Source organism: Amaranthus tricolor, unplaced genomic scaffold, assembly GCF_026212465.1.
Source record: "Amaranthus tricolor cultivar Red isolate AtriRed21 unplaced genomic scaffold, ASM2621246v1 ptg001910l, whole genome shotgun sequence".
NCBI classification, from domain to species: Eukaryota; Viridiplantae; Streptophyta; class Magnoliopsida; order Caryophyllales; family Amaranthaceae; genus Amaranthus; species Amaranthus tricolor.
In genome coordinates, this window is record NW_026645449.1 from 10,758 (window position 1) to 27,500 (window position 16,743).

Consider the following 16,743-nt stretch of genomic DNA (forward strand, 5'->3'; position numbering starts at 1 on the left):
ATCCCATTTCAAAAGGAAGGAGTATTACTTTTTTGAGGGGGTTTATCAAGTCTTTCTTTGAATCAGTCAGCTTACAATTCATCAAATCAATAGAATTAACTTCCTTCCGTACACTGCAACCTAGTTGCTTGTTAGCAATGTTCAAAATAGATTTGATAACTTAAAATTTATTCAACCTTATAACTGAACCTGATTAGACCCTATTTTAAAAATAATTTACAATTATATAAAAAATAATACAGTCACGAAAACCAATTTAAAGCGACTTAAAATACCTAATTCAAAATTAACTTGATGACTCAAATGAACTCATTTATACCCATTCCCCGGTGCATCGTTACTCATGTCTAATGTGTTTTAACCATTAATTCTGATTTTCATTGGCCTTTTGTGGTTTTGCACGGGATTTTCAAGTCAAAAAATCCAATTATTAGAAGCACAACTGTCAACCATAATTCATTGCTCATAAGGGATTGTTTGGTTTTAAAATATTTAGTAATTTATCCATTACATATTAACTGTAACATTACTAAAAATGACACTATTCATTCATTTTTCTTAATTTGTGATTAATTTTTAATTTATATGTTAAAGTATAATAAAGTAAGATCTTGTTTGATTCCTCTCATTATACATAATTAGAGACATTAAGGATTGAATTAATGCATTAGACTGCGTGAAAAAACAAATGTTGCAAGTAAATTAGAACGGAGGAAGTATTTGATCTCTAATATATTTCTCTCAGATAAAGTTATTTTTTACAGACTCTGTCTACTCCCCTATATTTTCTTTTTTTTTTATATTAATTTGTTCTTATTATATTTACCCAATTCTTAAACTTCGCAACCCTTTTTATTTTATCACTACCCATTTTTAATGAATTTACTATAATGCCCTTGGACTTAATTTTGTATAAAACACTTCAATTTCACTCAATAACACTTATATCATTCTAAAAGCAATCAATTCAAATTTAAAATTTGTACAGCAAAAGCTAAGGAAATTCAAAACGCAAACAACAGTTGGAGATACTTTCTAATCAAATGTCATTTAAAATTCAAATAAAAAATAAAAAAAATGAAAAATGAGAGTCGCGTGCAACCCAGCCACGGAGGAGTCGCACAAAACGCACAATTGGACCATGGCTCAATTGTGTGAAATGTGCAACTTAGCTGCGATCCAGTTGCGCGTTTTGTGCGATTCCTCCGTGGGTGGGTCGCTCCCGACTCCCTCTTTTCTTTTCTTTTGTTTTTTTAATTTTTTTTGAATTTGTGCATTTTATATTATTATTAATTAATAATTTATATTTTTGTTAATAATTTAAATTATTAAATGTTTATTAATTTAATATTATTAATATTAATAATTTATAATTTCATTTTAAATGTATTTACTTTAAGTAATTTATTTATGTATTATATTTTTGTTAATGCTTCCTTTGTTTCTTTTTGTTCTTCCCATTTGCTTTTTGCACAGTTTTCAATGTTAATTTTAAACCTCGATATCTCTAAATACATATAATAAGAAATTATAAAAAATACATAATAAAAAAGTACACATTAAGAGAATCTAACAAGATCTTACATTAAGATATTTTTTATCTTCGAAATATGTGTCAAAAACATTAATCAAATTTCTCTTCTTAAAGTGGAATATTCCAAATGGAAGAACATTAGAGAATAGATGGAGTAATTTTTATTATTAAATGTTTCTTAATTTAATATTATTAATATTATTAATATTAATTTATATTATTAATATTATTAATATTTTTACTTAAAGTAATTTAATTATGTATTTAATTAATTTATTTCCATGTGAATTAATTAATGGTTTTCAATTATGAATTAATATGTTAATTGATTAGTTTTTTTTACTCGTGTAATTAACTTAACGTGCGTACATGTGCAATTTAAGTTACTTTAATTATTCATTTAATTTATTATTTTAATTAATTATTAAAATTTAAATAAATTATGAAAATTATAGTAAATTGTCGGTAATCAAGGAAAAGAAAAGGGTTTTTTAGAGGCTTATTGAGTGGGAATAGCTTTAGACCCACCTTACTTAGAGGGGACCCTCATAAGAGGATGGTTACGGGTTCTGCTGGTCGTACTAGGCAAGAACAGGCGGCCAGACACAGTCAAGCCCAACGTTCGAATACGCTGCACCAAGTGCATACTCATTTTGATGACCAGACGAGCACACAGAATTATACAGGGGGAGGGGGTCTAGTGATGACGATAGTGACTACCACGACTTTGTAGGACAGCCCGTGGATTGGATGGTTATGCCGGGCTATTCGGGTATGTTTACACGTGTAGGCCCTAATTGTAACACCCCTGAATTTTCAACACCCTTTATGAAACCAAAATCGTGAAGGACGGGAGGAAATTCGGGTGTTACATAAAAGAAAAGGAAAAGAATTTAGATAAACATTAAATATTAACTTTAAAAAGGTGAGTGGAAATTTCGGCAGAATCTCTTCTAAAAATTCGAACATGTGGTAGAGCAATTAGCACAATAAAAACATTAAACTAATCTAAGGCATCATTGCCTTTAAAATCTCACACCACGGCGGAATGATTCGTCGCCGGCTTCTCAAATCAACATGCCAAGCATGGATCGTGGTTCTAGTGTCGACACTTGCATTTTAAAATGACTTAACTCCTTAAACCATACAGAGTTATAAACTACGCAGCAGAGATACAAATATACAAGGCAGGACTCAACGCCTCATAACAAAACATATACAACTAAAGTTTACAAAAGATAACAAGAGCTACAAAATCGAAAGATAACGGTATGACACGGGTTACGCTTCGCCCTCATCACTCTCCCCCAATGCAATGCAATGCAAAAGAAGCTCCAATGCCTACTACGCCTGTCTATGATCCTCCTGCTGCTCGACATTAGACCAAAGGCCAATGTTTCATAGCAGGACAATCATAGAAAGTCATCAACAATCAAACATAAACACAAATACGTACACGTCAGTAACTAGCATCAAATATAATAAGGCCAACTACTAGATAACATTATGTTATACAACAACATAAGATGATTTAACAAAACACAACCACAGATAGTAATCGTTTATCGTCCACTTGTACTTCTTAATCTCATTATGTACTTTCCAACCCGAACCATGTGTTCTTGGGTAGACTGCAGGTCTTCGCACTCCTCTTCTCAAAATATAAACTCTTGCAAAACACGCATAGTATCAACTCAACTAAGGCGTTAACAGAATAACTAACACATGACCTTATAGAGCTTGTGTATCTTAAGGTAAGTGTGATCATAATATGAGTAAATTTTCTATCAATGAGTAAACGTTTTATCTATGTGTAAGCTTTCTATCAAAGAATGAACCTTCTATCATTAAATAACTTTCGATCAATGAATAAACTTTCAATCACTAAATAACTTTCTATCAGTGGATCTTTTATCTACTTCCGGGCATAGTGACACGGCCAAGGGCATTATCGGCCATATGGCGCCCATGGCAAAGTATGAGCTCATACCCCCTCCCGCGTCACTGCACGACCAAATGTTACAAAATTCACCCAATTAAGGTTCTATTTTCCTCTTATGAACTGGAAACCTATACAAGTTAGAAATAAAACTAATAAATCCCCTTAACTACTTTGTCATATCAACTAAATACCAAAGTAACCACTATCACCTATTCAACATGGGTTTTTCGATTACTTTAGCACGTACACAACTCATTCAATACAAGTCAAAATCATTAACTCAACACAACATAAGTCTTTTCACCAATTTAAAAGTAAAAGCATATGTGAATCATTCCTTTTCATCAACTAATTTTTGAGTATATCGGTTCGCGTTGCCCATAAATAACTAATCACAACTAAGCCTTACAATTTTAATATAACACATATACAACAATAAGGAAAATTTTAGAGTTATCAAATCGCGATATTATTTGTTACATTCTCCAAAGTTAGAAAGAATTATAATCAAAACATAACAAGTAACTTTAGCAACCATCGACGATAAGTTGACATTGTGCTCTTAGCTTACTAAGATTATGCATTATGACTTCAATAACAACCTAATAAGAGTACTTGTAATTCGCAACAATCAAACCACAACAATTAGTAACTATAATTCTCAATTTAACAACCAAAAATCACTTCCATAGTCAACTAAAATCATCACCATTACAAATTATCACAACAATAACCAATCGACTAAGTTTTAAAACAACTTTTAAGGTTATTTAATCAATTATCACCATAATATAGCATAAAACACACATCATTAGTAATTTCATTTCTAAATCCATACCCTAGTCATTTCATGTTCAAAGATAATACTTTTAACGATTATCCATATCAAGAATCAATAAACTAATACAACACCATAATGTACATGAAAGCCCACATTATTACTAATTTCAAAGATAACACCTTTAATTGTTGCTCATAGTAAAATTCAAAGAAACTAACACACAATCAACACAACCCATAATTTCTAATTACACTTCAAACCCTAAATCATAAATATGTTCCATTCATCAATCACACTCTTACCCACGAAAAGATTCAATGAAAATAACACAAAAATCAACATCACACTCATAAACTTCATTAAACATGAAATTGAAAACAAGAAGAATCAAATGGGAGAAGAAGAGATGGCTTACAAAAGGGAAGTCATACTCCAACTCGGGTTCATCTTCCACTCGCATATCCATTCTCTGTCGAGGTGTCATAGGGGTTTACTCTAAAACAAAACCATTGGAAAAACATACAAAGCATAGTATCAGCAAAAAGGCTGAGTATAAACACACTAGTGTCCGTCAAACAAGTTATTAAAACCTTTTAGATTTGAGTAAATTCATTTTTAAATATGCCTTTTCATTTGTTAAATCATATTATCATTCAAACCCAGTTCAATGGTTCTATAGTCATTTCAAATTCTTATTTTTCATCATCAATCATAAGATCTCAATGGATCCAAGTCAATTTCAAACTCATATCATAAGTTTGCAAGGGTACTCTGTGAGTCATCTTGTGACCGGTCTACCGTCCGCGACATGTCCGACAAGTGTAACACAATCGTATTGTGAACAATACGCGCTCAGTATTAGTGAGCCGTTTAATCATGTACACAACATTTGTTATGGTATATGTACCCGCCATTTAGGCTAAAATATTTTTTTATATAATATATATCTTGTAATTTCAATAGCATTTGAAAGTCAAAAATATCAACTTTTTCCATATGATAAACATCTTTTATTTGCAACATAGCAAAACATACTTTATTTACGACTTAGCAAAATCAAATCATAACATTTCCCACATGGGTAAAACATGCTTAGCATAATCATATCATCAAACATAACCTTTGTATTATATTGGGGCATCACTAGCATCTATGAAAATGCATTGTAACAAAGAGTGATTAAAGTTGAATATGATTTTTCAAGGAAACCACTAAAATGTTTCATTTTAATCCTTCTTAAAGTAAATATAATTAAAAGAGTTTTGAAATTCATTCAAAACAACTAGAATATAATTCATAAGTCTATAAAATTATTATCACAGAAGATTTCAGAAAATACTATTTTCTTAAATATGAGATAGTTTTGCCGGTTATAAAATCGGTAATTGATTTACAAAATACATATCAATTCTCCGACAAGGCCCAAATTAATCAAGTCATTATAATACCTTATTTAAAATGAATTTAAGGTTGTCCCATCAAATTATAATTGGCTATGCGAATTTATAACGATCTTACGATTATTTTCGACAATTTAGGTATTTACCGTTATTTAAATGGTGTCTTAAATCCGTAAAATTTATAAACCATCTATGTTAAACTTATTTTATACTATGAGGCAGTAGGTTATTAATATAACTATAAATTTTTTATATAGGTCTATTTTTACCCAAATTTAATTAAGAATATTACACCTTTTAATAAATAAATATTTTCTATTAATTTGATAAATTAGTAAATAATTAATAATTACCTTAATAAAATTACATCAAAGTTCTAAACTTCATATAACACTTTTATTATCCCATTTAAACTTGTAAAAGTTATGTATGATATTTATTATTTTGTATAGGCATTTTATCGATAAATAAAATAAAATCGATTTAAAATTTTTTTAAGTCCGAATAAAATAATATAAAATTTCTATGATGTTCCAGAAACTATTTTGAGAGATATAAAATTTTAAATAACTATTACAAATCACTTGAGGTATTTTTAATAATTAATTTTGTTATTTCATCGAAAAAAAAATAGAATTTATTTAAGTCCATATATGGTCACGAAAATCCATATAAATTTTTGTACATGTATCTACTGTTTGTATACGTATGTTATAAAATTTTCATGTCCAAAAGAAGTCATTTAGTATTTACTTTATATTTTACTGTTTTCTAACTTACCGATTATTAAAGAGCGAGTAAAAATTATTAAGGTCCTTAAACGTCAACAAAATCTTCCCAAAATTTTACCAATTTTACTTACTATCAATATGAGTATGTGATAAATATTTAAAGTCCATATGAATTTATTTGGTAATTATTTTATATTTTATTATTTTACAATTTACTGATAAACAATTTAACGATTACTCAAAAATCATGAAAAATTCCATACTAAATATTTTCTGGCCAAATCTTATTGGACACATTATAATATGTTTTTATTAATTATTTTTGATGATGAAGAGTTTATCTAATACCATGTTTTATAATTAGAGTATTTAACACCTTAGAATTCATTAAAATATCAATTAAACGAATAATTTCAACAAAAACAAAAAAAATATCCAAGAGATTTTCTTAACATATATAGATACTGAAAATTACTTTTAAAATGAATTTCAAATATTTTCAAAGTTCATATAATCATTTCAATTAAAATAACATTCACAAAGTAGTGTTAAATATGCCTTTAAACATACAACAATTCATAAAATCAACATGCATGATGCCCACAATAATAATACATGTTGTAAATTATTCCATACTCAAAATTATCATTTTGACATCATTTTTCAAGATTTAAGAACTTCTCTTTGGAAATTTTATTTTTAAAAACAAGTTTATACACAAATTTTCCCAACTTGTTCTTAAATCCATTAAAAATCACCCCATATGACATACCTCGACCCCAAGCCTATATAAATATTCCGCAAGCTCCTACGTAAGCTCCTATGCGTTCTTAGAAGTGGTTCCAACTTTGGGTCCTTGCCCTCCAAGTCTGAACTCCAACTCTTCATCCAAAAATCAATAATAATTTTGGATTTCTAACATGCACTTAACTTTCCTTAGTTGGAGTTGTTAGACTAATACTTGTAATGAATTTGACATATTTGGAGTATACTTATTATGTTGAGCAATATACTTAATTAAGTCCCATAATCTTACTTAAATCCTTAAAGTAAGAAAATTTATAAGTTTGCGAAAATACATTTTCTTAGTTTTCAACTTTTATAGATTTATACAAGTGATGATTTTTCCTCTTTAAAATATATCTTTATAACATACTTGATTTATGAGAAAGATTTCATACAAAAATCATTTTTATATGTAGTTGTCCTAGTATAAGTTGTAAAAATAAAGTTTGTAAACTTGAATTTATAATACCTTGTAAGAATGCTCCAAAGTGATATGGATGAAGTATAAGAAAATGAATAATGTTTTTATGAAGTTTTCATGTTCATAAACTTCATATAAATAGTCTTTTTGGAAATGTTTTTGTAAGGAAATGAAAGTGTTTTTATTGGAGGTAATTAGAGATGGCCTTGTATGTGTTTATATGAATAACTTGAGGAGTATATGATGATTTTATTAATCTGGAGAACAGTTATTGTGCCTTAAAATGGGTGTTTTCCAAGTGGTTTTAGTGAGATTTTGAAGTAGAAAACATGTAGCACTTGTAGAGGTATTTGAGGGAAGTTGTTTGAATGAGTTTGTGAGTGTATTAAGTGACAATTTATGAGTGAAATGAAGATGATGGAGGGGATGATTTTCTACAGAAAAAAAATCATATTCTTTGGCTCTTATATTTGGTCTTTGCATGCATGTAATGATGCCCAACATTAACTAGGACAAGAGGGGGTCTTGGGTAGAACATTTAGCTTGTGTGTCTAAGTGAATAAAGAGCATGCAATGGAGGAAAATGGGGTAGCTATAGCTGGTTGGTTTTAGTTGTTTGGGGGTGATCTTTGTCCCCAATTTGATCTATTATAGTGTAGGAAAGGTTTATCTATGATAGTTTAAGGTTTGGGTAAAAATTGTTGTTTTAAACTCTTATTATATTTGGCACTTTCGGATAAATAACTAAATTGGTTATTAGCACTAATCCATACTCAAAGCTGTTTAAGTTAAGATCAAAAGAGACTTTAAAATAGGGCTATTACATTCTTCCCTCCTTAAGACAATTTCGTCCTCGAAATTGAAACGTTAGACTGGATTCAACCAAGATATCAATTACGTTCTTACTCTATTTTGACTTTGACTTATTCTTTAAAATTAAAGAAATTATAACTTATACTTTTACTTCACAACTCTAATTCTTCATTTGAATAATTATTTTTAAACCTCTCCACTTAAGTAATCACTTTTTCTATCATAAATATGTTAGTATTACACTGAGCATTCTAGTCATCTTTAATTCTAACACATAAGTATAGAACATTCAAACAAACTATCAATATTCATGACATAATGTTCTCTTAAATAAAATCTCAGTATATAACTTTTTATATTTAATTGCAAATCCTAGCACATAGCTAGTATTCTACAATACAATTGTAATCATCTCAGCTTCCACTCCGTTGATAAATAACTACTCTTAGCTGGCTATTCAATCTAACTTGAAATTTGTTGTTAAATATTAATTTATTGAAATTTTTTTCATTACTTAAAATAAATCTTCTTTTAACGAATTAAAGAGGAGAATAAAATAATTTTATTATAATGAGATTTATGAAATTTTGTTTAGAACAAAAATCGAGTTGCTTAATATTACGTCTATCACACCCTTCTAACTTTAAGAAGTTTTGTCCTCGAAAAATAGAAAGCTTTTGTGTTAAATAAATTATATAGCTTTAGAAAAAACAATAATTAAATGTCATTAAAAAATTAAAATAAAAAAATAAAAAAGAAAAATCATCGCTTATTTAAAAAAAACTGGTTACGCCCCATAATATGCCACTATCTTGAAAATTCCACTATTACTTGATTTCTAGTTTCAAGGATTTCATTAAAGGTTGATCAAGTCTTCACTCTAACTTGATTTTTAGTATCAAGGGTAAAATTTCTCAATAGGGCAAACTATTGGTTCAAAAACTGAAAAAGATTTTCATTAAGTTGATAAAGATTTTCTTTGAAAGGATTATTGGTTAACTTTTGTGTAAATCAACTCTTATATCTAAGTAGAAGTCTTTAATTTCATTACATGCTAAGTAATCATCATCCCAAATCGATTTTCTCACCCTCTAGTAGTTGCATCCTAGATTCCTTTGTTTCGAGTTGCTCACTTCGTAAAACTTCATATTTCCCCTTTTTTGTCCTCAACACAATGATTGGTGTACCGTTAAGCATTTCAAGTTCATTCAACTATCTCTTCCCAAAGACATTTCTAGAACAACATTTTTATTTAGAACTCAATCATTCAATACTTGTCCCCAACTTTAAGATAAAACCTCCAATTAAAAAAACCTTTATACTTAGTCATCAAAATTACATGGCAAACTTCATCGCAATAAAACTCCATTTATCATAACCTTTTTTACTACCATAAGCCCTTGTAATTGTTTCATTGATTCCAATCACAACTAATAAGCTTTTCATTAATTCATTTTCCTTACTTCTGATAAGCACACGAACTCATTAAAACTCACTCAAACTTGTTTGATATTCATCCGTATCTCTTGAAGGAAACTTTTTTCACCAACAATATATATGAATTCACCATGTGACCTAATTAATAACTCCTTAATTCATTTGTTTAATTCCTCAAATTTAATCAGAAGGTACTTGATTCGTATTGCCTATTGTTTTTTATCATAAGCATATAATAACTCTTTTCTCATGCCAGGTAACTCATTTGCTCACCAACCAAAACTTGATGTATTTCTCCTAACTAGGGATGGTCATGGGGCGGGTCTGGCCAAACCCGGACCCGGACCCGGACCCTTTTATTTTTTATGGATCCAGACCCTAAAGGTCCAAAATTTTCAGACTCTACGGATTTGACAGGTTTAGGGTCCTTAATAAGTCCTTAATGGGTCTTATACAAAGCCTCTTTCATTTGTCAAAATTGAACCTTTTGCGAGTCTTTTTGTATTTTTGTATGCAACTTATTATCGTATTACAAACACGTGTTCGAGTCCATAAAATTCAAATACAAAATAATTACTAATAAAACGTAAAAACACTTGTCTAAATACATAATTAAAAATCAAATATAAAATACTAAATGAGATACATAGTTTATATTAGAGGAGAAAGAAAAAGTTAGGGTTACTAGACACTGGTACTGCGGTAGTGCCTTACTAGTTACTGGATTGAGATTAATGAGAAGGCATAATAGGCAATCAATATTCAAGGCATTATATATTAATAATAAAAAAATTAATATTAGAATTTAGAAATCAGAAATTCATAATGTAAAATTTAAAAGTTTAGGGTCCGGGTCCGGATCTTCACCTTAGAACCCGGGCCTGGACCCGTCAAATATTTTTTGGATCCAGATCCGACCCGGATCCGATAGGTCTCAAAAATTAAGACCCAGACCCTTAAAAAAAGGGCGGGTCCGGAGCGGGTCCAACAGGGTCCTGGACCCATGACCATCCTTACTCCTAACCTCTTCACACCTTACATAATCTATTAATCTCCCAAATCAAGAATTCTCCCTAGTCATGAGATATAATCACTAATGTTTAACTCAACGAATATCCACAATATATCACCTTCAAGTAGTGAGTGTTATATCTTTATATTTCACAAATCCTTTTCACAATAATTCTCAACAACCTACTTTCAAGTAAATTGAAAATCCTCATAAATCTATAAGTACTCAACCACTAAAATATAACTCTTATAATATTCATGATCAATCAACCAAACCAAAACATTCTAAAATTACCTTATGTAAATTCTTTTCAAACTAATAATCGTAACACTTCCTCAACCTAAATTATAACCTATGAATCTTCAACGCTCGGATATGGAGATCCGCGCATTCCCTAAAGCAAACGATGCTCAGATACCGTTTATAACAGGCGTAGTAGTTCTGGTATATAATTCATACTGATAATTTTGTTTACAATAAATAATGCGAAAGTCTTAAATTTCAAACTACTAAAATCCATTAAAATTTAAAATTGTTTAAAAACATAAGTTTAAAATATTACAATTGAGATAATAACACATGTTGTTTTCTCAAAACATAATAAAAGCATAAATACAGAGTCACCAATAAGTAAAATAAAGTCCAGCTAAATCCTTGATAAGAAAATAAATATTTCGGCCTGGATCGATCTTGATGCTAAACCCTCACGCAAAATACTGCCATTCATGATACGGATGACATCCGTTTGAATCGAAATCAGCGCCTAACTCCAAGTACAAACTCCTCAACAATGTAATACTTTGACAATCATAATATATTCACAAGATATGCAAAGTACATTTCAATACTTGATTTTAAGTTCCTCGGTTCTCGTTTCTTATTTTCAGTCCTCGAATACTTTAAAAAATTTTTCACATTCATCACATGAATGTAAATAAATATCTTTGCTACAGACACCTACACTTGGTAACTATAAGGTTCATCCAATGGATCTACTTAGATCCAAATTCACATTTGCACAACACACATAATAATGACTTTCTGATATATGTAAAGGTTTGGCTAGAGGAGGAACATATTCCAAACTCTAATTGTGATGGGAGCCGTTGCTCTACCAATTTTTATGCTCGAGCTTCTACAGGATAGGACTCTTTCGGTCCCCCTGTATAACCCCGTATTTCTACGTGCCGGGAAACACGGGCACCGAATTACACGCCGGTCCGTGGTTCGATATTTACTTACTATCAGAGTCATTCATCCAAGTACACATAAGTTCAAACGAGACTCCATGTTATCTATTTTACATTGCTATAAGTTGACCTTAGTCTAGTCAAACTCCAAGTCAACATCCTCTAAGGGAAAAGTCCACATATTTACTAATTTAATAATTAAGAGATTATCAATAAATAAAATTTCATAAATTATAACAAGGTTCTAGAGGATATGTAAGTTATCTACAACACTATACAAACTTATAAAACTAAAGGAAAATATTTCATAATAGATATTAAGGAATTTCCCTCGATTAAACATGTAAATTAATTAAAAATTCATAATAACCAATAAAATATATCTAAAATATATTCGAGGTCCGGAAGCTATATGAAGTTAGTTTTAGACCATAAAGTTAAAGAAAAATGTGCCCAATGGATTCTAACTAAATTGTTTGGTCAATTTACCGATAAACCGACAAAAAATTATTAATGTCCTTAAAGGTTCACACAAAATTTGTCCAAGGGTCCTCATATGATCCTACTGTATATGGAAGTGTCTCATATTCAAGTCCAAAATAGTCCATTTAGTATTTGTTTCATATTTTATCGTTTTTAGAATTATCGTTTTATTTAAAATTTACAATGGTTCATAGATGGTCATATAACCTTATCCAATAATCAAATTATAAACCTACTGTCCATATTAGAGTCTCATAAAAATTATAACTCAAAATAACTTCATTTAGTAATTATTTTATATTTTAACATTTTACGTTTTATCGGTAAGTAGTAAAATACATAGTAAAAATTCATAGAAAAATACCAAAATTTTATATTCTGGTCCAAACTTGTAGGAAACATAATAAGATGATTTTATAAATTATTTATCCATTAAAATTATATTTAACCCCCTATTGTATAGTAGAACATATCTTATTAATTAAAATTTCATAAATAATCATTTTAATGAAATAACTTTAAGGAAATGAACTTAAATGATTTTCAAAATTTTATCAACTGTGGAGTTCATATAAAATACATTCCTAAAGTTACTAAGCTCACACAAAATTTATTCACAACAAGAACTTCACAAAAGCTTCACAAAACACCTTTTTATGCATTTTTACATAATAAAAATTCATAAAATTTACATGCATGAACATTAAAGTGAAAATACACATAATAAAATATATATCCCTCAATAAAATCATTTAAATGAAAAAAATTTCAGATTTATATATTTTTCTTTTGTGACTTTAATTTAATACCGATTTCGAATAATAATCACAATACTCTTTATAATATAAACATATAAATAAAATTTCTAACATTAATATATATAAAAATATCATAAGTTTTCAATTTATCACATGCATATACTTAAACTTATAGAAAACACTTTTTTTTTTTTACTTTTAACACAAAAAAAGGTGTTTACTATAAGTTTAAGTATATGCATGTTATAAATTGAAAACTTATGATATTTTTATATATATTAATGTTAGAAAATGTACATGTGAACAGCACGTGGGAATTTGTTTCTACTTCAAGGCTGTAGAAGGGGCAAAGTGCCTGCTGGGGGGTAATTATGCCTTTGTCCATGAGGATATCACCAGTTTTTAGTTTTTCCAAATGTGCCAACCATATGGTCATTTGTGCTCGGGGAGGGGAATGACTCTTCCATATTGATATAGCAGACTGTCTGGGAATAAGGGGAGAGGATGATTCATAGATCTTGTTCAAGATGCTCTTGACATGGAAAGAAGTGTTACCTGATCCCCTCCAGAGGACACCATCTGTGGAGCTAGCAATTAGTTGTATTTGCCCGATGATTTGAGTCAGTCTTGCTAAATCATCCTGTTCCCAGTCATACAAAAACCTGCGCCAAGTTAGGTTCCATATCCAGGATCCCTCGTGCCAAGAGCCCATATACATGATGAAGGAGTTCTTCTGTGTGGATATAGAAAATATCCTTGGGAAAGCTTCTTTTAGCGGGCCTGGATCGCACCATTTATCGTGCCAAAAGAGAATAGAGTTCCCTCTTCCAACCCTCAAGATCATTCTCTCTTCAACTATTGATCTAATCTTTGAGGTGACATAATTCATTTTCATCATAGGTGACAACGTACCTTCTGTAGCTTTTTTGAAATTCTCCGAGGAAGTTTTAAGGCCATTGAGATCATATACTGACATGAGGATTCTTTTCCAGAGGGCGGAATTTGCTTCTGAGTATCGCCACCACCATTTAAATAACAATATCAGGTTTTTGTACATGATATTACCAACTCCTAGTCCTCCCATTTCCTTCGGGAGTTCAATCGAAGACCATTTCACTGACGGAAGGATTCTCTTTTCCCCATTTCCCCCTCCCCAGAAGAAGCTTCTCTGTACTTTCACTATTTTCATTGCAATGGATGTCGGCATTTTAAACATGCTCATGTAATATACTGGAAGACTATTAAGCACACTTCTGATAAGAGTGAGTCTCCCCGCCCTGGATAGGATTTTCGCTTTCCATGTTGCTAATTTATTTTGAATTTTTTTAACACTGGTTTCCAAGCTGATTTCCTGCTCATATTGTTGCCAAGGGGGAGGCCCAAATATTTAGTCGGGCATTTTGAGTGTAGGCATCCAAATTGTCTTGCAGCACCCTTTGCCCATTCATGGTCTGCAGCGTTCCAAGAAATAAAGCAGGATTTACTGTAGTTAAGATGTAATCCCGACATCGCTGCAAATACATCCAGGATTCGGAAGTAGTTCGTAATGCATACATAGTTTCATGGAACAAAAATCAGAGTATCATCAGCAAATTGAAGTTGCTGCAGCCTCACCCTATGTTTACCTATTGGGATGTCATCGATCAAGCTTATGTCATTCGCCTTCTTTAGGAAGAGAACTAGTATTTCGCTCACCAGGATGAAGAGGTAAGGCGATAGAGGATAGCCTTGTCTCAAGCCCTTTTCCATCTTGAAGGGTTCTAGTGGTGTGCCGTTCAGAAGAATAGACATTGATGCTGTTGTGACGCATTCCATGATCCACCGTATCCATTTTCTCCGGAATCCTAGCTTTACCATAACCATTTCCAGGAAGGACCATTTAACGGAGTCATATGCTTTTTGGAAGTCCAGCTTGATTAGGGTGCCTGGTATTTTCTTCTTTTTAAACCATCTGATGGATTCATTTGCTATCAGAACCCCATCGAGGATTTGTCTGTTCATGACAAACGCACTCTGTGATTCATCTACAAGCTGGGCTATCACTGCTTTCAAGCGTGCGGAGAGGATTTTCGATATAATCTTGTAGATGGCTCCCACCATGCTTATGGGTCTGTACTCATCAATGGCTGTGGGATTAGCAATCTTTGGAATCAGAGTGACCCAGGTGATATTAATGCTTCTCAACGATATCCGAGAGTGAGAAAAGCCATAACAAAGTCATAAACTTCCTCCTTGATCGTCTCCCACATTACTCTTAGGAACTTGAAGTTGTATCCGTCGTACCCCGGCGCTTTGTCAACCCCACAAGCCCAAACGGCATTCTTTACTTCATCTCTAGAAGGGTAAGTCTCCAAGGAGGTTGCTTGTTCTGCTGTGAGCTTTGGGTGGTTTTCCAACTCAAAATCAAAATCTGGTGTCGACTCTTGTGAGAATCTCTGAGCAAAGAAATTTTGGATTTCAGATTTGAGGTTTGATGTACCCTGTATGCATCTGCCATTCACCTTTGTTGAAACAATCTCATTTCTCTTTCTTCTGATAAGTGTAGAGGCCATGAAGAATTTTGTGTTATGGTCTTTCATTTTAAAACCATAGGATCTGGCTTTTTGCCTCCAAATTCGCTCTCTTCTGATGAGATAAGATTGGAGCAGGGACTGAGCTGCAAGAAGTCTAGCTTTCTCTATATCACCCAGCGACCGATCATCACTAATCCTTTCAAGGTCGTGTATGGCGGTTTCCAGGTTGTTGATTTTATAATCTAACTGGTGAAAATGTTCTTTGCTCCATGTTCTCATTGGGCCTTTTAGGATTTTCAGCTTCTCATTAAGGGGTACAGACGGGAGGTTTTCCCATTCATTTAGGATGAAATCGTTAAAGTTCGGGTTCAGGAACCATGCATCATAAGTTCTGAACGGTTTAGGTCCCCAATTATGTGAATCTTCTAGGCACAGTAGAAGCGGGTTGTGGTCTGAGCAGCTTCTTCTAAGACCCATCAATTTCAGATTTGGATATTTGAGTAACCACTCATTGCAGCATAGCCCTCTATCTAGCTTGCTTTTGGATTCATTCCTCCTCCACGTGAATTTTAGTCCTTGCAGAGGAATATCGATAAGCCCTACATCACGAATCCAGTCAGAGAAATTTTTTATACTCCGATCACACCTCAAGGTTCCTACTCTTTCCCATGGGTTGAGTATAACATTGAAGTCACCTAAAAGGAGAGTTGGCTTGTTGATGCTTGTGATGGCATTTTTAAGTTCTGAAAAAACCATGTTTCTTCCTATTTTATCGTTTGGCCCGTACACTACACCAATACAACATTTGAAGCTTGCTTTTATGATCTCCCCTTCTAGCAGAATCCATCTTTCACTATAAACTTTGTTGGTAATCGAAAGGGTTGTAGTGTCCCATATTGCGGCAAGACCACCACCATTTGTCTTTGATGCAAAAACTTCACA

The 16,743-nt window shown here is 31.5% G+C and overlaps 1 protein-coding gene across 1 annotated transcript in view; it reads right to left on the bottom strand.

Moving 5' to 3' along the window:
- Window positions 1-15,468: 15,468 nt before the first annotated feature.
- Window positions 15,469-16,743, bottom strand: part of LOC130804975 (uncharacterized) — a 1,449-nt gene continuing 174 nt past the window's right edge. Inside the window, exon 1 of the mRNA XM_057669546.1 lies at window positions 15,469-16,743. This exon is cut by the window's right edge and continues 174 nt beyond it. Coding sequence (XP_057525529.1) covers window positions 15,469-16,743 — 1,275 coding nt within the window.